This window comes from Argentina silus, assembly GCF_951799395.1.
Source record: "Argentina silus genome assembly, chromosome: 7".
Taxonomy (NCBI): Eukaryota; Metazoa; Chordata; class Actinopteri; order Argentiniformes; family Argentinidae; genus Argentina; species Argentina silus.
This window is the reverse complement of record NC_139661.1, coordinates 3,371,681-3,394,649: the sequence shown is the minus strand read 5'-3', so window position 1 is coordinate 3,394,649 and position 22,969 is coordinate 3,371,681. Positions and strand designations below refer to the sequence as shown.

The following is a 22,969-nucleotide window of genomic DNA, read 5'->3' as shown; positions in this document are numbered from 1 at the left end:
AACACAAACCTAAAACTAAAACAAATACTAATCACATATGAATAAGGACCTGTTCTCATTGAAAAAGCATATTGGATTGAATAGACTCTAACTACCTCCAGGTTCTCTGGAATGAGGTAAACTCATCTGAGGTAGGGACTCGGGAGAAAGCCAGACGTACTCTAATGCACTTCATTCACATGCGAAATCAGCCTAGAACGTTCCACAGTCAACAGGCTTGACAGTCAAGGCCAAGTTCCTAGACAATTGGCCACTACGGCACACACAGAGAGAGGGAATGAATGCAGGTAGAGAAGCATGCAAAAGCCATACAAGATTTCAGATGACATATTTCACACACCATGTAGTAAGAAATTAGAACCTACTTCCTACAGGTTTACTCCCACGGACAAAATATGGAGGTTTTACCATAATCCTGAGCCGTGCTCAGATTCCTTTCATTCTTTGCATGGTGATGACAGGTGACAAACCCACCAACCATGGTGCATGAAGATACAAGCTGCCTTCCCTAAACTTGAAACTCTGCACAATATGTACTGTCGGGGTGAATTCAATGCTGCTGGTACTGCTTATAATTATTGTATGTTCATTCCTTTTTTCACTGGATTTGTGTGCTGTATACTAACCTACTTCCTGCTCCATTAAAACAACATCAGTGATGCAAGATCAAGTGCCTGTACAGTGTACTGTAGTGCTGTTGAACTATCTAGGTTAACATGCGTCATACACAACACAGCAGAGTGCCAGCAATTCATCTACCTTTACCAGTGAACATCCATCATGCTATGATAATGCTTTAGTCAAGTGGGCCTTGTGTGGGAGATTGTCCCACTCTGCGTATGTGTTTCTTTCAAGTTCAATGATCACTTCACGTGAACCATAGCTGAAGGTCCATTCTAATACAAATCAAGTAGCCTCTCATGGCGAGGTGCAGTCAAAGTTTGTTCCCCATTAATATCAAGCGAAATGAGATAAATATGAAATGAAGATTAAAAAGATCAGGGATGTTCAAATACCAAGGAAAGCAATACTGTGAAAGGCAGCAATAGAGTAGATAATATATTAATGAATTCACCTTAAGACAATTAAATGAAATAAAACAGGCCAGTGTTGAGTAAGAAATATTTGCTTCCAACATGGTAGCAGAGCCAGTTCTCTCTGTTCTCTATACAGTTTAGTTTATAAGTAACACCTAGCATTAAGGAAGATTTCATGAGGGGTTTCTGTTTCATCTGTGTAAAAAAACAACAACTGGGTAACACTTTATCTTTAAAATGTGTTACATGTTGCGGTCAGATTTGATGGAGGAGTTCAGCCAAAGTCAATCAAATTGCTGATAAGGCTTTCTACAGTAAGCCACAGAGGCCTTTCAGAGAATACCAGTGTAGCCTATGCCCATCCATTCATACAAAGAAAAGACCCAGCAGTCGAATACATGTTCACATGTTAAATCCCTTCAATCCATCCATGGTTGCATTGGATTCATGCCTTGATCCATGTGAGGAACTTGCGACACAAACACAGAAAACAGTTATTTCCATGCATTCTGAGTAGTGACATACATACATCTAAATGAGAATTCCGACATTTGAATGTAGAAAAACTGCCACCTGGGCAAAAGCTGTAGCAGCCGCCTGCCAGAGCATGACCTTGTGACTGACTGCAGCAGCTATTTATATTCATTCATACTAAACTGCATATGCGTGTCAATCCCACTGCATCCATTTTTCCACACAACCGTCACAACCAACTGATTTTAACACTTCAGATGTCTCCACGGTGTTAGGTACAAACACGCATTTCATTATAACAGAGTGTGTGCGTGCATAAAGGGGTTCAAGCTTTGAGAGCACCATAAGAGTGAAGTAGCCCATCACACATCTTTCCGGCAACTAGTAACTGCCCCCTTTTCCATACATAATTACAAGTATAGAGACTCTCCATGGATACTCACTCAGGAACTAGGGGGAAACAAATGGATGTTCAAATGATTGACAGAGAGAGATCTTTAAAGGGAAAATGTGTGATTGGTATACCCATCAAAGTTATAATCGTATGGCTTCTATTAAATCGCATGGCAGTAGGTGCCCTAACTGGTCAATATTGACTGCACAATTATCCTGAAATGATAATCATCATCATCATGTCATTGCACGATAATTTTAAAATAGGCAAGTGAAATAATACAACAAAGTTGTTCTACAAAAGATATATATATTTTATGTACAGAGAGTGATGACATATGTATTTGGAAATATATTGTAGCAAAGATGCAGGTTGCCCATTTATTACAGGCGCTCCAGACAGATAGGCACTTTTCCCTTTGACACACTCGGTAGCTTCTCTGCAGAATAAGAGGGTATACTATACGGTATTTTGAAATATACAGCGGTTACTCGACATTTGCATGTTTATTGAGCGGTTCTGCGAATAAATACTAGTGAAGAATGTGCAGGATATTATCTGGTTATCAGCAATATGTCGTAGTACGCATGAGGTTACTGTATACTGCATATACCTATATCATCTACAGTCATCTACAATCGATGGCATGGGGTTAGGCTATTTGTTTAACCAATGTATCTTCGTTTAATTAAAAATGTTCGGCTTATGGCTTCAACTGACAGCTACAAAAGAACACCAACTCCGCGTAAAATCCCCACACTCCCCGCTGGCACACTAAATCCCGCAATCTCCATGACAATCGCGAAGCACTTTAGTCTACAACAACCTATGAATACGATTCACAAGGCTCCTATTCTATGCGGTTGGTCCAAATGTTTCACAGATGATGAGGAACAGAACAGTAACAAAAGGTTTCATGCTTGATTCTTACCTTCTCCTCCTCCTTTCCTCTTGAGTTTAGGAATAGCACGCGCACGCAGAACGTAAACTTGACGGTGGAATCACCAGATGGTCCCTTGTCCTCACCTAGTCACCTATTTTTCTTCGACTGGGAATTGCACCTCAATTAAAGTAACCCACAACGCACTTGCATGAACAAGTCCCCCCTTTTCAGTCCATAATTCATTCAATATGAAATTGAAGCAAGCTTTATATTACTATTGATAGTGATAGGCTCCACTCTCCATTTGCAAACAGCAAAGAATGCACTGTGCAACTGCCGAAAAAAAATCCTCCAAGTAGGCTATTTTATTGTTTACTGCAAACAGTGATGTAATTCGAAAGAAAATTGCAGTAAATTGTTTGTTGGAAGCTTTTGGCCCGTTACACACCTCCTCTCATCAAATAACAGCCAGTGCAACAAACTGTCAGAGCGAATGTCTACCTTTAGGTCCGCCCCTTTTGCGGAGCCTTCGAGGAACAATGTCTTATTGATATTTTGATTGGGTTAGTGTACTTTCAATCAAATAAAAAATAGTACATGTCTGACTTGATTGGTTTTAAAAAAACAATATTTGCATAATTACGGTGGTGAAGGATTCGACCGTGGACTGCTGTCAATAACCAAAATATGAGTTGGTCGCTACTTTGTATCATCAGTGCATTCTATCCTATATATTATCAATGATCGTATCGAAAATCTTGCTATATCATTTACTTGTGTATGCATTACGATTAGCTGCAAAACATTTTATTTTTTTTGCCTGAAATAACTTACAAAAGAATCAACAATCATTCATCAAGGAATGTTTTTATTGCACGAATTACATTTTTTGTCAAACTTTCGGAGAAAATCTCTTGATTAGTATTGGCCAATCACATTGGGTGTTGAAAGACGGTGGCCAAAAACAAGTGCACCCGATTTAGTGTTCAACGGAACCCGTTATATTTCGGCGGGGATCGAACACGTTAAGGTGACGTGAATGTGCCGTTCGGTGCAGCGGGAGAGCGAAGCTAATAGAACCAAATCGAGTGCACCCAGTTTGCTTCCTAGCCAACCAAATGAATCGATCTTCAGTTGAGACAGCAGCAAGTGCATCGGAACAGTGAGTACTTGAGCTAAACACTGTCGCTAGCTAGCTAAACAAGAATAGAACTAACTTGGATAACATCATTAGATAACCCTCTATAGAAACATGACTTCACTTGTTTCGCCTGTAGCTTGCTAACTCATTTGGCTTACGTTATGATCCTTGCACCTCTATGTATTTAGCTTGCTCTAAGCCAGCTGGCTGTCATTGTAGCTAGTCTGTGCTAGCTGTCATCTGCAGAAGTTAAGTTACAGATGGCTATGTTCTATGTCTTTGCGGAGGGGACAGTACAGCAGGACAGGTGACCATAGAAAGCTATATGTATTGTCCCATCAACTAGGTTTGGTACTTTTACTGTATGTCTGTATATGATGAACAGAGCTACTAAAGTGTCCTTGCTCTGATGGTGTTGTCATCCAACGAATAGGGATACAGACTTAAGACATTGATCCATTTTAATCATCGACAATGTTGTAGCTAGTGGTGCACTGCAGGGTCTGTTCCTGGAGAGGTGCATGCAGTAGTTTGTGCAAGCCTTTGTTTGACCACTTGACTCATCTGGCGAATCACCTAATCTTTACATTATGAGGTGGAGGTCCAGAGACTGGACTTGAACCTTAACCATACTGGAAGACGTGGCATAACATGTCCCATAGGGCATGTACATGGTTTGTCATGCTATAGGTTACTTGTTGCAACAGCCCAAATTCTGGTAATCAATAAACTAATCTCAAATGATAAATCACATGACACTGCTGCTAAATTGTAGTTCCAAGTCCATCATCTGGATGACCTGACTTAGTTTGAGAGCTAATAGCTAGCAAGTTACCAATCAGGTTATACTAGTGTGAGTATATAAATAAGGGCTTGTCAGCAATCTTGCTTCCCTACATTCATAAGCCCCATGTTTTTCAGGCCACCTACTACGTGATTGGTGATTGGCAAGGATGCATAGAGCGAACCATTCAGGCCTTTACTTTTTAGGGAAATAATAATCATGTGTGGGGTTAGAATTTGATGACAAATGTATCAGCTCTTTTATTTGCACCCAATATCATAGCTCATTATAGTGCTTAGTAGGGCCACAACTCAATAGTATAATCCTACAGGCCTAGCTCTATAAGGTACTGTAAGAAATATTGTGAAATATGATTAGATTTTAGCCTTAAACCCAGTGTTGGGTCGCTCTTGGAGGTGGGGCTCGGCTCATTCCCTGGTACTCACCTTCTCTCATGACCCGTTTGTTTTTCTTCCAGTCCTTGTCAACATGAGCAAGCTTTGAAAGTGTCTGTACACAGCGTGAGAGAGCATCTCCCGTCCCCAATACCCTCATGTGTATCATCTTCTTCAAGTTTGACCCTCGACCTGCGTCCAAAAATGCCTACAGGTAAGGCCTCCCTGCTTTTTGCATGATATTTTTCAGATGGACCGTTCTGGGTCTCATTTTACATCCTACGTGTGTATCAGATGCTGATCTTAAAGCGATGCACCCTTACCCATGATCTAGCTGTAATTGAACCTGTAGAAATCAGTGTAGCAGATCTTCTTATATTCTAATCTCATCTCCTAATATGATAGAATCCTTTCAAGATGTAGTTTGGAGATTTGCACCATCTCAGTGCTATGTGTCTGATGAAGTGCCAGTCGAGGGGCAGTGATGAAAGCTCGAGAGAGAGAAGCTGAGAGAGACGCTGCTGTCTTTCATTGGCTGTCATCAAAGCCTCCATGCTAACCACAGTGGAGCTGACAGTGCTGGGGGAAGCTACTCTGAAAATGTATTTCACTAAATGACCAATTATTTACAAGGGAAGATGTTAAACTGCTCTAAAGCTACCTTTGAGAGAAATATAGTTGTCAATCTAAAGCTAGTTTGAAGAACTAGTTCACAACATCAAAACTACTTTGTCCAACACACAACAGTCAGTTACAGAAAGATGACTAGGCCTTATGACAGAAACTGAATGACCGAAACACTCTGAAATCACTGAGAAAGATAAAAACAGGTGAGGTGGAGCGAAGTGGGGAGACAGGAAGCAGTGAGGGAATATGTCTTAGGGTTGGAATAATAGTTTAAATTGGTTAATTTGTTGATATTCCATTCTCATTCTTCCTATGTGCATTCATGTGATGTTGTGCGCTAGATAAAGGTTCTGTTAAAACGGCACGACATAATCGTGACCAGGTTATCACATAGAGTTCACCGTTAATGTTTAATGTTTACATGCATCGTTCACAACACGTAGAGACGAGTCATCGGCTTCAGGTGTTGGACCAAGCGTGAACCCTTCGCGATTCATTGTAACTTGAGAGCATGGTGGCAGCATATTGGGAATTCTTAATGAAATCTAGAATCTGATATGATCGAGTGTCTGTCAGCCGACTACACAGAAAAATCATTATTAATCCGATCGGTCAGATATGTCAGTCAGATGTAATGATAACTTGTGTTAGTTGGTCTTGTGACCATTTGTGTCGAGTCCCGCTTTATCATGTCCATAACCGTATGAAATTGTACTGGAGAATACATGTATGTTTTTATTCTTAACCCGTCCAGTCCTTTCTCTATTCTCCAGTGTTTTTGTTGTCCAATTCTTCACAACTACCACCAAACTCGAGCAAAATGTAGTTAAATGAGTTGAACTCCGTGTAGTGGAACTACTCCCCAGCACTGGGAGCCGAAGACCATGTCGGCTCCAGGCCAGGCAGGCAGCTAACCTAACCTCCAGTCACTACTGATTTCTCACAGTGAAGGCCCTTGTGGGCAGAGGTCAGTGGACTAGGAACAGTCAATGTGCCTTACCGTGCAATTTAAAGCCCTGCTTTTTATAATCCCCTTTGGGCTTCAGGGAGCTCTCTACCTGGCCTGGGCCCATCGCTGCCTTTGCCCATGGGAGATTTCCCCTGGCCTAAGGAGATCACTGTGTCTGTGCGCAGTGTGTGTGTGTGCGCACACAAGTGTGCGCACACAAGTGTGCGTGCATGCACTGACTCAGTCTGCACCCAGAGGACATGTGAAACCTAGCGAAAGAATCTTCATGGTTGAATGCATAGAATGTCAGTGAGTGGAATAACCAAAAGAATTACAAGACTGTGAATTAACGTTGTGTCACTCTGGTTTTCTGGCATTTGCAGGTCCTCTATTTTGCCCGGTAACACTGCTGCGATCAATTATGTATCGCATCCGTCGATCCGAAGTAATTGGATGTATTTTGCTGACTACTGTGCTATTCTCGTTGACTTTGTTGGAAAAAAAACCCCCAAAAAGAAGTATCTTTTGATGAATAAGTGATATGAAGATCGATGCACTGTGGTAAGTCAGCATGTAGAGGAATCATGGCGGCGGTCATGATGGCTGAACGACGTCACGGTCTGGGCGTGGCCTCGTCATGCGCATATGCCACTGCACCCTCTCTGTGGCAAGCCGTTGCGTGTTGGGTGTCTTGTTGTTGATCCCGTGTGATTCCCACAGGCCCTGATAAACAGATGCTCTCCTGTACAGCATCATTAGCGGCTGCTTTGTTTCTGGGAAAGCGTTGACTCTCGGGGCACACGTGTCGTTGGAACCGGCTTTGCATCATTAGCCTTTGATGCACAGGGGTTGACCCTGACGAGGTCAATTTGTTCCATTTGTTCTTAAAGAATTCCACGTTCCTCTCAACAAGATTAATGGCCGCCGCTGCCACGAAGCCCAGAAGAAAGATACAATTATTGCGGAGGTCATTATAGTTCAGTGGCCTAATTTTCATCCGTGCGCTCTGAATGAATGCCTCTGTGGCATTATTAAATCCTCATCGTCTTGACCGTTGACTTGGCATGGCAACCGACTCATTTATGTCGTCGGTTACAACGGAAGAGGAAGAAAACACAAACGTGCATGTGTGTTCTGTGTGAATTATTGAGTGTGATGGGTGTGTAATTCCAACGAACATTCATCATTTTCTGGGACTGGTGCACCATACACATTCTCAGCAGAGAGGTGGAAAGGCTGAGAATATTCGACTGCCGGTTACCTGTATACCCAACCATAAGTGCCATAAGCTGTCGGACTTCAATCAGACATCAATACATCATGGCTGGTGGGATCTGGTGTGGAGCCAGCCAGCACAAGAAGAACACACCCAGATAAGAATCTCCCACAGTGCTTCAACTTAACGGAGTCTCCAACGACATTCCGTATACAACAGGCTATAAAGCCACTGCTGCTCTGATGAAATCACTCACTCAGGCCCACAGACAGAGCTATGGTCTGCTGTCTCAGCATAGTCATATAGGGCAGTCAAACTGGAAGAAAACTGCGTGCGTGTGTCTGTTCATACTGTTCATGACAGTAGCCAAACAGTAAATGTGAAGTCCCTCAGTCACTCATTCAATGTTGCTAAATATCTGACAGTTGTGCAGCACTAGAAAAAAAGGCTACCAAGATGAATGTCAAATGCAACATTAGGCCCAGCAGTGATAAATTGGGGGCATTAAGGCTATGTGTTACTGGGTTATTGCATAACTACTGGGTTAAGGTTAGTAGGTAAGGGGTGCTTGCTTAGTTTTGATAGGCTACCATTCATTGACAAACCGGCTAAGTAGCAGGCTAGGAGCAGGCTAATGTTGTCATGCTCAAATCATTTTAAGCTCCTGCTGGGTTCTGACTCTGTAAATAGTGGAAAGCTCTGCACACTGTACTGTATTTCTCGAATGACACGTTTAATAGCGATAATAAAATGTTGGCCTGCACAGATTTCATTTTGAGATCATGATTGTGGAAATGCTCGCGGTTAGCCAGTGAGCTTCATATAGTACCTATTTCGGTGAGCTGCTCCCTCCTCCAATGTGCCATTGAAATCTATTTTTGCTCTATGTCTTTTTGTCTCTGATCCTATGGATCATCATCATCGAAGGGTGTCCCCCATCCTCCATCCTCCATCCCCCATCCCCCTATCTTGCTCGCTGTATCAGAAACGCTCTAGTTGTTGAAGGCTCACTTGCAGGCTCCACTGTTTTGGTGAAAATGGGGAGGAAGAGAGCACACCGGGTCCCAGTGCTGGAGTCCTCCAATTCATTATCCTAATGAGCGACTGTCCAGTGGTTCTGAAAGGGATAACGGGTCAGTCGTGTGTGGAGTGGAGTAGAGAACGGGGAGGAGATCATGGGAGGAGGCTGCTCTCTTGCTCCCCCTTGTGTCTGAAACCGATAGGCCCAGTCCAAGTCAGGCTGAGAGTGAGGGTGATTTATTTTTTTTATTTTTTTTTTTTTTTCTCTCTGTGGCCAAGGACTTGCCAAGTATGCCACCCTCCCTCCAAAGTAATCTGATCTCTGATTGAGAGAGCTGTCGTTGGGGGTGTGTTTTTTTCCTCCAGAGGGCTTGTGTGTTGGTTGGTCTCCATCCACCAGCAGTGGATCATTCTGTCACCGGAACCTTCCCCATAGCCACTCAGCCAGCATGTCAGTGATGCAGTGCTGGCGCTCGGAGGGGTTTGAAAAGGTGTGATTATCGACCTGGTTTTATCAAGCAGATTTGATGTGTGATGGTCTTCTCTGTGTCTTATAATGGCCCATGCACGCCACGCAGCAGTGAGGGCCTGGGGGATGTTATATAGTAATATATGGCATTGAGCTGACGCTTGTATCCAAAGCCACTTACATTGCAGTGAGTGCATACATTTCAGTATATATGGTCCCAGCGGGAATCAAACCCACAACCTAAGCGTTGTTAGCGCCATACTCTGAGCCAACTGAGCCACAGAGGACCATATAAAGGTCCGTTCACGCAGCCTAATCTGTGTTACACAGACTGGACTCAGTTTATCATGCATACCTTGTCCATAGTTACAAATTCAAAGTCACACACACCCATCATTGCACCTTGTATCATATGGTGGGCTGGATCTCACTTTCCACGTGCAGACAGCTATATTGGTATGTGTTAATATACAAAGCCCTTCTGGGTAAACTCCCCCAATACCTCTGTAGCTTTCTCTCCTTCACCACAAGCAGTTACCAGGCGTGATCTACTAGATGGCTGCTGCTTCAAGTCCCCGGGGCCGTTTCCCGAGTTTTCATATTGCGCTCCAGGGGCACGGCATAGTCTGCAAGGTATGCTTCACCTAGATGTAATGGTGTCCCTAAATGGGTTTAAAACTGATGGAAAAAAAATATTCAGGAGGAGTGTAAATGTTTTCTCTAGGCTGGATCATGTTGTGCCGATGGCGTTGTCTGTTTTAAATGTTGCCAGGTTATATTGACTGCTGCTTCTTTCTTGGCCAGGCCTCCCTTGCAGAATAGACTGTGCCTCAATGGGCTTTTCCTGGTTAAATAAAGGGGGGGGGAGACACACAGAATAGGGAACATACAACCTCTGGGCTCAGTCAGGTCTACAATGCTGCATCTCTCACTCATGGATGTAGAATGCCGCCTGGCAAATGAGGACAAACACTCTCAGCGCTCCATCACTTGAAATTAAAGGGACGGGACAAAAAGCGTAACAACATGTCAAGATGAGCACAGTAGGTTGTGACGCTAACACACATTTACCTGAAGTGGTCTCTCTCTCTCTCTCTCTCTCTCTCTCACACACTCTCTCTCACACACTCTCTCACTCTTTTTTCCCTCTTTCTCTCTTTTCCTTTCAGGTTAATTTTGGCTGCAAACAGAGATGAGTTTTACCAACGGCCCTCCAAAGCTGCAGACTTTTGGGCGAGCAACAGTGAGATCCTCAGCGGTAAGTACGCACTCGACGTCAAGTGTGCGAAACACTGTGTGGGCCAACAGAGATCACCCGAAGAGGAGTCCCCTCTGTTTGTGGTCTCTGGGAGCCTTTATATGGCAGCGCTACACAATCTCATCTCGTATGCATTCATGGGCCTGATATTGGTTTCCATGTCAACAGACCCATTTTGAGAGGAATTAATAAGGCTGGGGTTTTTCCGATGAATCATTCCATTCTTTAATAAGAGCATGACGGTACAATATATTGTTTCGATAGGGCAAATGCATCTCTTGGCACGAAGCAAGGGCATTACTTTTCCAACGTGTCTCGAGTCATTCCTCTGACTTCCTGCCGTTCGCACTCGAGAAGGAAGACGTTGTTTCTGAACAGGCTTTATAAATAGCCTTTCTTGTTCTGTAGTTTTCTTTTTCTTCTGATATAATGCGGGCTATGCTAGTCTTTTCCTACGGAAATCTCCAGAAGCGACGTTGGTTTTCATTGAGATTTTCTATGGTTTAGGGCTAAAGAGGGTTTTTGAAATGAAGCGCCTAAGGGCCAGGAATTTGTCGGAATTGAATCAGCACAATTGTTGTGTTCAAGTGATGTTCTGTTCAAGGTTAGCCCAGTAATAGTCAAAGCTTTGGACTCTTTTCTTCTTTTCTTTTTTTTTTCAGATTTATTTTTTCTTTTCCATTTTGCCTTTGAATCACCTTCTCCTCTGACTACCAGGTTACCCCTGACCGGCACCTTGCCGTAAACTACATTTAATTGACTGATGTTCGCCAGACTAATACACAATACGGCCCAGCTGAGAAATCAATCATCCTTTCTTCCCGCTGACGGATGAAAACACAGAGATACCCTTAGTTGTTCATCCGTCTCCTTTCCCCTGTAATCGGGGGGTCAGACTCCAACAGCAGGCGTTAAATTGATGGCTGCTTTTATATGACGTGGCAGAAATGAATGAGGGTGGCTGCTGAAGCTCTAATCTGGTGTGTGTGTGTGTGGGGGGGGGGTAATGGTAGTGGCAGTGGCAGTGGCAGGGCCCTGATATGAGGTGATGGATACAGCAGAGAGAGATGGAGGTAAGTCTATAGGTCCTTATGGAATTCCAGCAGCGTGTGTGTGTGTGTGTGTGTGTGTGTGTGTGTGTGTTTGGGGTTTGAGGCCCTGGCTGGGGTCCATTGTAGAAGAGTGCTCCTCTCTGTACTTGCCCTGCTGGGACCTATGCTAGTTGATTGCTTGGAAGTGTAGACTTACAGTAGAGTGAAGCGGCGGTCCCCTGCATACTCCTCCTCCTCCCACAGCGGCCCGCTTCTCTCATCAAAATGAACATTAAGTTGAGAGAGGAATGATTTTGGATTCCGTAGCCTAAGCTGCAATTTACGTCAAGATTATCATCAGCCTATGTCTCGTTGCCGTTTGCGCGGCTTGAATGTATTCAAAGTGTCAACAATTTGACATTCATTCAGTGTATTCATTTTTCCAAGGGCAGAACGGCAAGCAACTAGCACATTATTCTGGCTGTAATGGAGCGATTCATATTCCTCTTAATAATTTTTACCGATTTGTTATTCCTGCTGAGGCGTCTTGTGGGCTTTCACCTCTGCATGAAGACACATCTAGTTGTTGAGTATGATTTATGGATTCAGCATGGTCAGAATTTTGTGATCTGCATGCTGATGATAATCCAGGCCCCAGTAATGAGTCTGTGGCAGAGAGGACGTTTACTGGATTTGAATAATGTTTATGTTTCATAATTTTCATTCTGTACAATGACGCACCTAAAAAACTGAACCCCCCCCCCCCCCCCCCCCCTCCTCCAATCAGGGATGGTCTCAGCTACTCCTGAGAGGAGTGAATGCCAATCAGTGATGATCGTTATTGATTCACACAACATTTGCCTTGGTGAGATATTGGGTTGATATAATGGTTTGGAATATTGACGTGGGTGTTGTTGTTGTTGTTGTTGTTGTTAGGGCTGGACCTGGAGGAAGGAAAGGAGGGCGGATCATGGCTGGGCATCAGCAAGAGAGGCAAGCTGGCCGCACTGACCAATTACCTGGAGGGGAGGCCCAATCCGGACGCACAGGGAAGAGGTGAGCTCCAATCCACACACCGACAATGGAACAATACGTCCTGTTTTAGAGGCATGGATGTGTTGGAACGTTTACAACCTACCTTACTATAAAATGGAACTGGGAACCCCAAAACCCCTTAAACCCTTAAAATGGGACCAGCCACGGTCAATGGACATGAACAGCCTTTTAGGGATTTCTCCTCTAGTGCTCCAATAAGCGAATCCAGTTATTTACTAGTTTTACAGTAAGTCCATCCACTTTAGTGTCAGCCTCGTTGGCCTCATTTGTGTGTGCTGCGCCACCTCTCCTTTGTCATTTCACAGCTGTCCACTGCAGATGTTCAAGCCCCCCTCAGGGAAACACCTCTTTGTGTTAATAGCAGCTCCCTAATTTGTTTATTTTCTTTGAGGCCACATCACAGGCATATTCCTGACACACTTAACTAGTGTTAACGTCAGTGAAGGCAACCTCCCCCCCCCCTCCCCCCTTCTCCTCCTCCTCCAGTGGCAGGCTGTCCTCCTAACTCTGGTAGCTAAATAACAGGGAAATATCTCTGCTAGACTTGCTAGTGTTTATGTTGGAAGAGCTTGACGCTAGCAAACGCTTGGATTGGGGGTTCAATCCCTCCCGTACCGTATATACTAAACATTTATGCACTCAAAGTACTGTAAGTCGCTTTGGATAAAAGTGTCTGGTAAGTGTCATACACTCACCGGTCACTTTATTAGGTACACCTGTTCAACTGCTCGTTAACGCAAATATCTAATCAGCCAATCACATGGCGGCAACTCGATGCATTTAGGCATGTAGACATGGTCAAGACGACCTGCCGAAGTTCAAACCGACGGGTGCCAGACGAGCTGGTCTGAGTATTTCAGAAACTGCTGATCTACTGGGATTTTCACGCACAACCATCTCTCGGGTTTACAGAGAATGGTCTGAAAAAGAGAAAATATCCAGTGGGCGGCAGTTCTCTGGGCGAAAATGGCTTGTTGATGCCAGAGGTCAGAGGAGAATGGCCAGACTGGTTTGAGATGATAGAAAGGCAACAGTAACTCAAATAACCACTCGGTACAACCAAGGTATGCAGAAGACCATCTCTGAACGCACAACACGTCGAACCTTGAAGCAGATGGGCTACAGCAGCAGAACACCACACCGGGTGCCACTCCTGTCAGCTAAGAACAGGAAACTGAGGCTACATAGAAGATTGGAAAAATGTTGCCTGGTCTGATGAGTCTCGATTTCTGCTGCGACATTCAGATGGTAGGGTCAAAATTTGGCGTAAACAACATGAAAGCATGGATCCATCCTGCATTGTATCAACGGTTCAGGCTGGTGGTGGTGGTGTAATGGTGTGGGGGATATTTTCTTGGCACACTTTGGACCAATTGAGCATCGTTTAAACACCACAGCCTACCTGAATATTGTTGCTGACCATGTCCATCCCTTTATAACCACAATGTACCCATCTTCTGATGGCTACTTCCAGCAGGATTTTTTTTGAAATGTTCAACTCAAATACCCACTGTAAAGCTGCACTGATTTACTGCCTAAAGTAAGCAACATTTTGTAACTGAATATGTTGTGCCAACATGTACCGGAATCAGTTTGACACCAACTCTGTTTCCATTTATCCCTGTATCCTCTAGGCTTTCTGGTGTCTAACTTCCTGACGGACAACCAGGACAGTTACTCCTACCTGAAGAAGGTGTCCTCTGAAGGACACATGTACAACGGCTTCAACCTCCTAACGGCGGATTTTAAGTGAGTTGATGTCGGGTAAGATTGATGGATAGATGGAGGAACCGATCTCTGGGCTCCACTGAGCTCTTTGTGCTAAACGAAAGACAGGATTGGTCTGCCTGCGCATATTGAGACAAATATGTTTGGAAATGCATCCTCTTTGCAGGAACAGCCCATCCCCCCACTTTTACTTTTTGGATTATCCGGGTTTTTTTTGGATGATCCAGACAGAGAATACAGTGTCAACCCTTTTTATTTCCCCAGGTATCTCAGGGAAGGGGCCAAGGGTCGGTAAAGAAAGAAACAAACAACACCTGTTCATATTGTTTTACCAGACCAGTTGCTGAGGTGTCGTCACAAAGCTCTGGGTTGTTCAGACAAAGGGAACTCAGGGAACTCAGACACTGCTCTATGTGGGGAGGGTTGTTCAGACAAAAGGAACTCAGACAACTCAGACACTGCTGTATGTGGGGACTTTGGTTTTTTCACCTCTGGAGCAGACAGGAGTGATTTAATTCCAAGGCCTTGTAGTGTATCGAGCCGAATCAAAGTGGGACTGCTGAATCCAAGACAGCTGGCATTGGGAGGGCTTTATAGACACTCTATTGGCATAGCAACAGGTGTCTCTGTCTTATTTTAGAGGTCAGGGGGTCGGCTATGATCCGTATGATATGGTTGCGTGGCCTGGGGCAGGAACAGCACAGTGTGAGAGCTCTCATTTTAAACCAACCCCTCCCTCACTGTTGTTTCCAGGTATTAACCCTGACTCCAAGTAATTTAATTAACACAATGTGCAAAGAATTGTTGAGTTTGTGTTGAATTAGTATCAGAATGGTCAAATAGAAGGAATCAAACAAGGCTGTAAATACTGTAAACTTATACAATTATTACAATGCAAATGCTTCATAGGAAAATGTTACATTCTAGACTCCAAATCAGACCTCCATCCTAGTCATATGACACCTCAGCTTCAACACATTGTAAACATCACAGAGCGTTTGCTGCGTCGGAGGAAGGGTCATTTGAAGATAGGGACAGAATTGATATTTAAAACCTCGTTAAAAACCAGGAATTATGCCTGTTCGCAACCACTGAGGCTAGTGCCTTTAGGAATGAAGAGGGCCCCCCCAAACCCAGGTCACCAGCTGTTCGCATGAGACGTCAACAGAGAGAAGGGAAGAGCCTTATCTGTTCATTTGGTGATGTATGCTCTGGCCCACGCCCATCATCTGGGGCTGAAATCACCCCATTCCTCTCTGTCTGCCAGAGCCCTCGGGGGGCCTGGTGTGGAGCCACAACAAAATGCATGGATGCTGACAGATAGGAGCCATGTACGCCCTAATAAAAAGCATAGAGATGGCAGCTGGGACTGCAATTTATTTGTATACCTTCTTAATAAACAGCCTCATTACAGGACTATTAGTTTGTGTGTGTTTGTGTGTGTGTGTGTGTGTGTGTGTGTGTGTGTGTGTGTGTGTGTGTGTGTGTGTCTGTGTGTGTTCTCTCCCTCTCTCTCTGCACAGTGAAACAAAAGTAATGTGTGTGTCAGACAACCAAGAGGAAATACTGCGTTTATTTTGTTTCCGAATCAATAATTACGTCTCGTACAGGGAGAGAGGAGCTCTATGTTACAATTAGTGGATTCCTCATTCATCCTTAACCAATGATATTATTTATGATGTGGTGGTGACGTGGACAAGATGTGGAGGCCGTTTTAAACATTTGCTGTGTTCCTTCTGTTGTATAATGTAGATGTAATGTAATGTAGACATGTATGTATGACACGTTGGGAATTCAGTAGTAGGACAGGCTGTACTTTCTTATTCATCACCCTGCTAAACAGAAATTATAATTTTTCAAATCTGCATCGGAATGATTTATTTCATGCCTTCCCTTAATTATGTAGCCTGTTAAACCAGTGTCGCCTTGATTAATAATCTATCAACTCTGTCGATTGGGTTTGCATGTAGCCTATGCAGTTCAGTCGATGTGTTTGATACCATTCCTCATGCCATTCCATGCATAACAATGAGTCTGTCTTCTGATTCATGCATACCCCCACTCCCTTGCCTTGGCACAACTAATGATATATATTTCAACCTCATCTCATCAACGCCATCAATGAAATGATGTCTGCGCTTGATATGGGAGTCTTCGTCTTTAATTTTTGGATGCTTTCGACTTTGAACGACCATCTTTTATTCATACGCATTCAAGTCTGGGGTGGGAGATTATCCCTTTAATCGAGAACAAAGATGACTATACACGTTTAGCTGTCAGTTCAAGAAATCCCATAATGCCTCACTGTACAATACATAATACCCAATAGAGCTTGCATATGTTTGAAGTACTCAGATATGTACATTTTCAATCACTTCACAAAAGTGAGTTGTTATCACTGCCTAAAACCATGGTATAGCTTTTGGCAGGAGCTTGTTTTCCCAAAAGCGGTCGATTAGATCGGACAGAGCGTTCTTGAACTGGTTTCAGTAGTGTATGGACTGTTTGATTTTGATGAGGAAAAGTCATGAATATTCGTTGTCTCTCATTGCCAGTATCATCGGCCAAAGAACTGAGAGTAGGTTTAGCAATCCGCTGTTGTAGTCCCTGGGCCCATGGCTGCATCCTGAGCATAGAATAGCACTACAGCGTCTCCATGACCATGAGTAAAGCCAGATGTTCAACTGAAATGTATTTGTTAATTCTGGCACTGCAGATGTTAGTGTGGGGTCATATTTGGAAGTCGTCAGTATTCAAAAATGTGCTCTGCATCCCTTAGCCTACTATTCTAGAACTTACCGTGATGTGGTATAGTCTGTTAATTGCTGTTTGAGGTGATTTGTATGATTGTCTCTCTTGGCTGTGTGCTTAAGATAACTATCTGTTTTTGTTAGAAGGAAATTTGATGTGATAGTCAGACCAACCCAGCACCGGGTGGTCTCTGCTGCTGGGTTTAAAAAGTGTCGGTCTCTCTCTCAGATAACCCCACCACCTATCATCCAACTGCACAGCAGCTAGTTGCAAGAAAAAACGTCTTCAAAGCAGTTCTGAAAAATAGACTGCTGTTCATTTAAACATCTACTATCCTGCGTTGTGATTATTATTCTGACAATGGATCTTCAAACTGCTGTTCTAAGGCTTCAGAAAAAAGAGCTTCTTCCCATTCGTGCTGCCCAGTGATACGACCTCCTGCGGTTTCCTCATCTCTGCCCAAATCTTCCTTGCAGCACAATGATGGCGTTTTGATATTCTTGTCAGTGTTTGGATATCCGAAATGGCCCTTTCTTTCTCTGAAACATCCACCCATAGACTGCAAAACTAGACATTGTGCTTTTGGGTGAGGCTATTGAGCTTTGGCCTCAATCTGTCCAAACAGAATCTCACACGGTATGTTTGTGTGGCGCTGAATTGTGGATGTGAATCGATAATCTACACAAAATCGCTTTACATCTTTCCAGCTCATACCACGTCTGGACCATCTCTGCAGGGTTAAGATTTTTCTATACATATCAAGTAGGTAGTTTGTTTTGAAGAGTATCTATTCAACAGGAGTCAACATTGGTCGTACTGCTAGGAACATGAGGAACATGGTCCATAGAAGTAGCAAGATGACTTTGCATAAAAGCAGAAGGCCAGAGTTGATTTCTAATTGTTGTTGTATCACAGAAATATGTTGTTTTTGGTCTGGTTTGGCTTTAGCCTGGGAAGATTATTATTTTATTTTTTTTAAATGTATTTGGTTTGAAGATGTTAACATGCCTCTTTAACATTTTCCCACAGCCTCTTGGTAGCACTCTTTAAATTCCCCAGCCCCAGGAAATTTACACAAGATAAGAATACTGAACACAAACAGAGAGAGATACCCTTTGCAAAGCAGCAATTGTTTCCCCCAGCTTAATTGCTTATTGTGGCATAAACAAATGTACAAGCTCGGACAGGGACATTTGCTTCTAATTAATTGGAGTGAAAAAGCATTTAGAGGCAAGCAGAACCCCTCGTCAGATAAATTTCATCCCGTCAGTACCTCTCTCCTCGGCCACTTGCCGAGGTTATTATCAAGCCAGCCTTAATCTCGCCAGCCTCTGTGGGATGAACTCCTTAGGATAACATTGATGAGAACCATCGAAGTTGAAACTGCCATAGCAGTTTGCTGGATACACTATATTCTATGTAGTCTCACGTTCTTTGCCAAATAACAAGGTGAGACATTGATGCAGTGTTGCACCAGTCTCCAAGTCCAGACTGACTGATGTTACTGGTGACTGGCTGTCACTTATTCTCTTTCAAAGCTTTTGGTCAGGATTCAGTCTGTGATATCAAAGAGACACTGTACTCCAAATAATGAAATGGTATGGAAACACCTATGAATTCTGTCTTCTGTTTTTTTTCTGTAGCGAGGACGGGGGAGACATATTAAACACAGTGTGAAGGCCTAGTTCAAATGGAAGAGGACAATGCAGCAGCATTTTTGGATCTGTGTTATTTTTTTCCCTCCCAAGCTCATCCGATTAGGATAGGAAACTATTGTCACGATGTACCATTGTTTCCTTTTTATTTGGCATTTCGATTGCCTTTACAACTGAAATGGCCTCATTAATCGCTGCATAGGAAATTCGAACACATTCTAAAGGAAAACGATAGAAAGTCAAGTGCTGTTTCTTTACTTCTATAATAATAAGGTATGAAATCATGGGTGACCGACGCAGAACTTTAATCGGTCACTCACTGTCCTCCATAATTTTCCCTCTCATTGTGTCCAATGCAGGGCCAAAGAAGACACAGTGTGTTACTATGGAAACAGAGGCAGTGCTGAGCCCATCCGTCTACAACCAGGTCTGTATTTCTTAACGCTGTATGTTGTTGCAATCACATGAATGTAGATAGTCAAGGATGTTTATGTTCATCAGGGGAGGCTGGTGGAGGAAGAAAATCGCTGTTTGATACCGTTCCTCATTCCATACCATGCATTAACATTGAGCCCGTCCTCCGATTTTGACCTCCACCAGCCTCATGTAAATGTTTTCAACATTTTGACCATGCCTCAGGTACTGTATGTATGTGAGAGGGATGTTTTGGAGAGATCCCTCTAGCAATGTCTTGTCTGCCTGATTCCCAGCAGGAATCTATGGCTTGAGTAACTCCCTGTTGGAGACGCCATGGAGGAAGATGCAGCACGGCAAGCGTCTCTTCACCAGCGTGGTGAACCAGACCCTGCCCTGTGACAGCCTGGTGCAGGAGCTGCTCAACGTCCTCAACAACCAGGAGCTGTGAGTACTCTGCACATGCAGCGGGAGGGGTGGGGGGGGCGGTGGGGTGGGATTGGGGTCTCCCACTTGGAAGAGACCGAGGGTGAAACTCGAGTTGGCACGTCTCAGACGGGGCCAAATTCCAAATCACATCTCCTCCTACGCACACACTCCACGTTCGAAACATGTACCTGTTAATTGCTACGGGGGTGAGAATAACAAGCCGGAACATTCTACAGCATGCGAATGTGAGAGGATGAACCTTCACACTCTGTATGGCTGAGATGAAAGAAACCTGTTGAAGGTCATTCAATGTGAGGAGTAGCGAACGTACACTCGACCGTGTTGAGCAGGAACAAAAAGCACAGTTGAGTTGCTGGAGGCAGTTGCTTTTATTCCAGCTTAATTGCCAAGCTTTTTGTCAGTGAACTGTTTTCCTTCTGACAGCTCTTACCTCTCTAATTGGCTCGACAGTCCGACTGTGTACAGTACACCATTTAACGCAGTGTTACTCACTCCTTATTTAAAAAAAACAACCAAAAACCCCCCAAAAAACTGTGTTCCAACGATTCGAGTTCTAGATGAGGTTTGAATTGGAACGTTCGAGAGGAGGTTTGACTTGGAATGTTCGAGAGGAGGTTTTTGAGTAAGAATGTTCTGTCTTCCACAGGAACAGCCCTGACCCAGACCAGGAGAGCCAGGGCGAAGGCTACAGCAGGCCCATGCTCCAGGCCCTGTCCGCCGTGTGTGTCCGTTCTCCGGCATACGGCACAAGGTCAGAGTCCTCCCCGACACCAATTAGCTCTCCCATTTGTCATGCTCGTCTCTCCCTCAGAGGTGAGTGACGGGGCTATGTCGGGTGTGAGAATCAAACAGCCCTCTCGCACATAATCCCGTCTATAATCAGCCCTCCCCGGCCTTCAGCCGACATCGAAAATAATCGAGCTCTCCTCCGCATTACCAATGCGCGCCGCTCTCCTTATATTTGAAATGCATAAGCCCCCTGATCTCTTTCCGCCCCGCATTCTGTTTTTCTGATTTTGTCTCTTGATTGTTTCAGGACCAATACCATTATCCTCATAGACGCCGCAGGGAACGTGACCTTCACGGAACGCACCATGCTCAACTGTGACATCAGCCAATGGAGCACAAGCTCCTTCCAATTCAAACTTCAGGATTGAAGACAGCCAGGGCGCTGGGGAAACACACACTGTGCCTTTCTGCATCCCACACCCCTCCCATCTCTCCTACTCCCACAGCAAGCTCTGGCTGCGCATTAGTGAAAATGAGCATGAAGATTTATGTTCCATTTACCATTTAAACTGGTGGAGGTGCAAGAGACAATTATGGCACCGTTCTTTTGGAAAGAGAGATTAATTGCACTTTTCGAGTAATTGTTTTGGGGAAATGTATTTCAGCTTGGCTTAATATATGACAACGTGTGAATTGATGAAATCATGCATCACTGTTTTAGCTTCAATGATATTATCAAAGAATAAGCTCTTAATTTTATTGATAATTTGAATAACTTATTATTTGATTTGTGTGCTTCAAAATATGTTTATTGCCAAAGAACAATTGTAATTTCACAAGCAAAGGTAAATGATCTACATTTGACACTGCATCCATTTACCTCAGCACTGGTTTGTTGAGGAAGATGAGAACTAAGCGATCAATCACATGTCATTTCTAACACCGTGGCACTGACGAGCAGTCATGTCCCTGTCTGACAGTTGGTAACACCATCTCTACAACCAGTCATCACCAGCCACAACAAAGTGAGATGTCAGGTATAATTGCTATGACACAATTATGTATGCATTTGATAAAATCCTGTCCCATAACATGTACACTGCCCTATTTTGACCTTTTGAGGTCTGATGTTTGCTGGAAGTTAAAGACAACAGAGAAAGGCATTATTTTCACATTTGCTTAGGTGGGTGATGTTTTTCTCTCATTAGTGTTTTCTTTGATATATTCTGCCTTTTGTTCTGCATAGGAGAAACTGTTTTGCCTTGCAGTGAAGGATTCAATTTGCCACTTAACAGCTGCAGTGTTGTCTGTGGTTCATACCCCCGTCTCCATGCATTGTCCTTGCTGATAACATCCAAATAATTGCAATGATTGTTTCCAAATATGTAATGTGATGTGTGCTACCATGACGATTCTACCAGTGGTGTCCTGGGTTTTATGTCACTGACCTCAGGTATCCATAGAAGTACTGAAGCCCCTGTTTACCATGTCACAGTTGTCTTGATATCAGTTGTGAATAAAACTTTTTCATCTATACAAACAAGGACTCACTCAATGTTTTGATGATGAAACGCATTGTGTGAAGGCTGCATTCGTTTATTTTATGAGGGATTTTGAGTTTCATCAGATTCCAAGTAGAGGGTGTGTCAGAGAATGGATTATTTAATTGTATACATATATATATACACACACACACACTCACTGAGAACTTTATTAGGAACACTTGTACACCTTCTCATGGTGAAGGTGGTGTAATGCTGTGGGGAATGTTTTCTTGGAACACTTTGGGCCGTTAATACCAATCAATCATCGCTTGAATGCCACAGCCTATTTGAGTATTGTTGCTGACCGTGTGCATCCCTTCATGGCCACAATTGACCGATCTTCTATTGGCTACTTCCAGCATGATAATGCACCATGTCACAAAGCAAAAGTCGTCTCAAACTGGTTTCATGAACATGACAATGAGTTCAGTGTTCTTCAGTGCCCTTCCCGGTCACTGAATCTGAATCCAATAGAACACCTTTGGGATGTGCTAGAACAGGAGATTCACAACTTCAAAGTGCACCTGAAAAATCTGCAGGAATTGCGTGATGCAATCATGTCATCATGGACCAGAATCTCTCTTGTGGAATCAGTGCCACGAAGAATTGAGACTGTTTTGAGAGCAAAGGGAGGCCCTACCCAGTATTCGTATCGTGTTCCTAATAAAGTGTTCGGTGAGTGTATATTTTGATTGCATTTATTTTGGGGTATCGCTGTTCTGATGATGAATGCGTTCGCCACCTACCGGCAGTTATCTGGCAACTTCACCTCTGTGACTGCTCATCCCAACTACTCACAAACACGACTGTGCCTGTCGTTTTCATTGGCCAAGTGGGATCTCTTCTTAAGTTTGATTGGTCTAATTATTCCCGCAGTATTTCGTCCTGAAGAGAGACCCGCCCTTGCGGGTTGATGGTTGGTCAGTTTACGAACAACTCAATTGTGATTGGACTCACAGCCAGT

General features: G+C 43.7%; 2 protein-coding genes across 3 annotated transcripts in view; one reads left to right on the top strand and one right to left on the bottom strand.

Annotated features, from left to right (window-relative positions):
• The window catches only part of arvcfb (ARVCF delta catenin family member b), a 150,602-nt gene extending 147,651 nt beyond the window's left edge, over positions 1-2,951 (bottom strand). The window contains exon 1 of the mRNA XM_083673668.1: positions 2,837-2,951. The gene's annotated coding sequence lies outside the window, so the exon portion shown is untranslated. The remainder of the gene's footprint in view (positions 1-2,836) is intronic.
• A 960-nt stretch (positions 2,952-3,911) lies between these two features.
• On the top strand, positions 3,912-21,998 carry tango2 (transport and golgi organization 2 homolog). Of its 2 annotated transcripts, none has more exons than XM_083673735.1 (9): positions 3,912-3,950; positions 5,192-5,322; positions 10,559-10,647; positions 12,615-12,734; positions 14,369-14,483; positions 19,228-19,295; positions 19,582-19,729; positions 20,379-20,483; positions 20,769-21,998. In XM_083673735.1, exons 2-9 carry the CDS (start codon positions 5,267-5,269, stop codon positions 20,887-20,889), a joined length of 822 nt encoding a protein of 273 aa, XP_083529861.1. In that variant the 5' UTR covers positions 3,912-3,950; positions 5,192-5,266; the 3' UTR covers positions 20,890-21,998. The 2 variants fall into 2 exon arrangements, with proteins under 2 accessions (XP_083529861.1, XP_083529860.1); XM_083673734.1 differs by having other exon boundaries at positions 19,579-19,729.
• The last annotated feature ends 971 nt before the right edge of the window (positions 21,999-22,969 follow it).

Bases quoted from the DNA above. Each gene is read 5' to 3' on its own strand.
- tango2 (XM_083673734.1), top strand. From the start codon at position 5,267: ATGTGTATCATCTTCTTCAAGTTTGACCCTCGACCTGCGTCCAAAAAT. The intron at 14,484-19,227 runs GTGAGTTGATGT...TGTCCAATGCAG, and splicing joins CTCCTAACGGCGGATTTTAA to GGCCAAAGAAGACACAGTGT. The intron at 20,484-20,768 runs GTCAGAGTCCTC...TGATTGTTTCAG, and splicing joins TCTCCGGCATACGGCACAAG to GACCAATACCATTATCCTCA.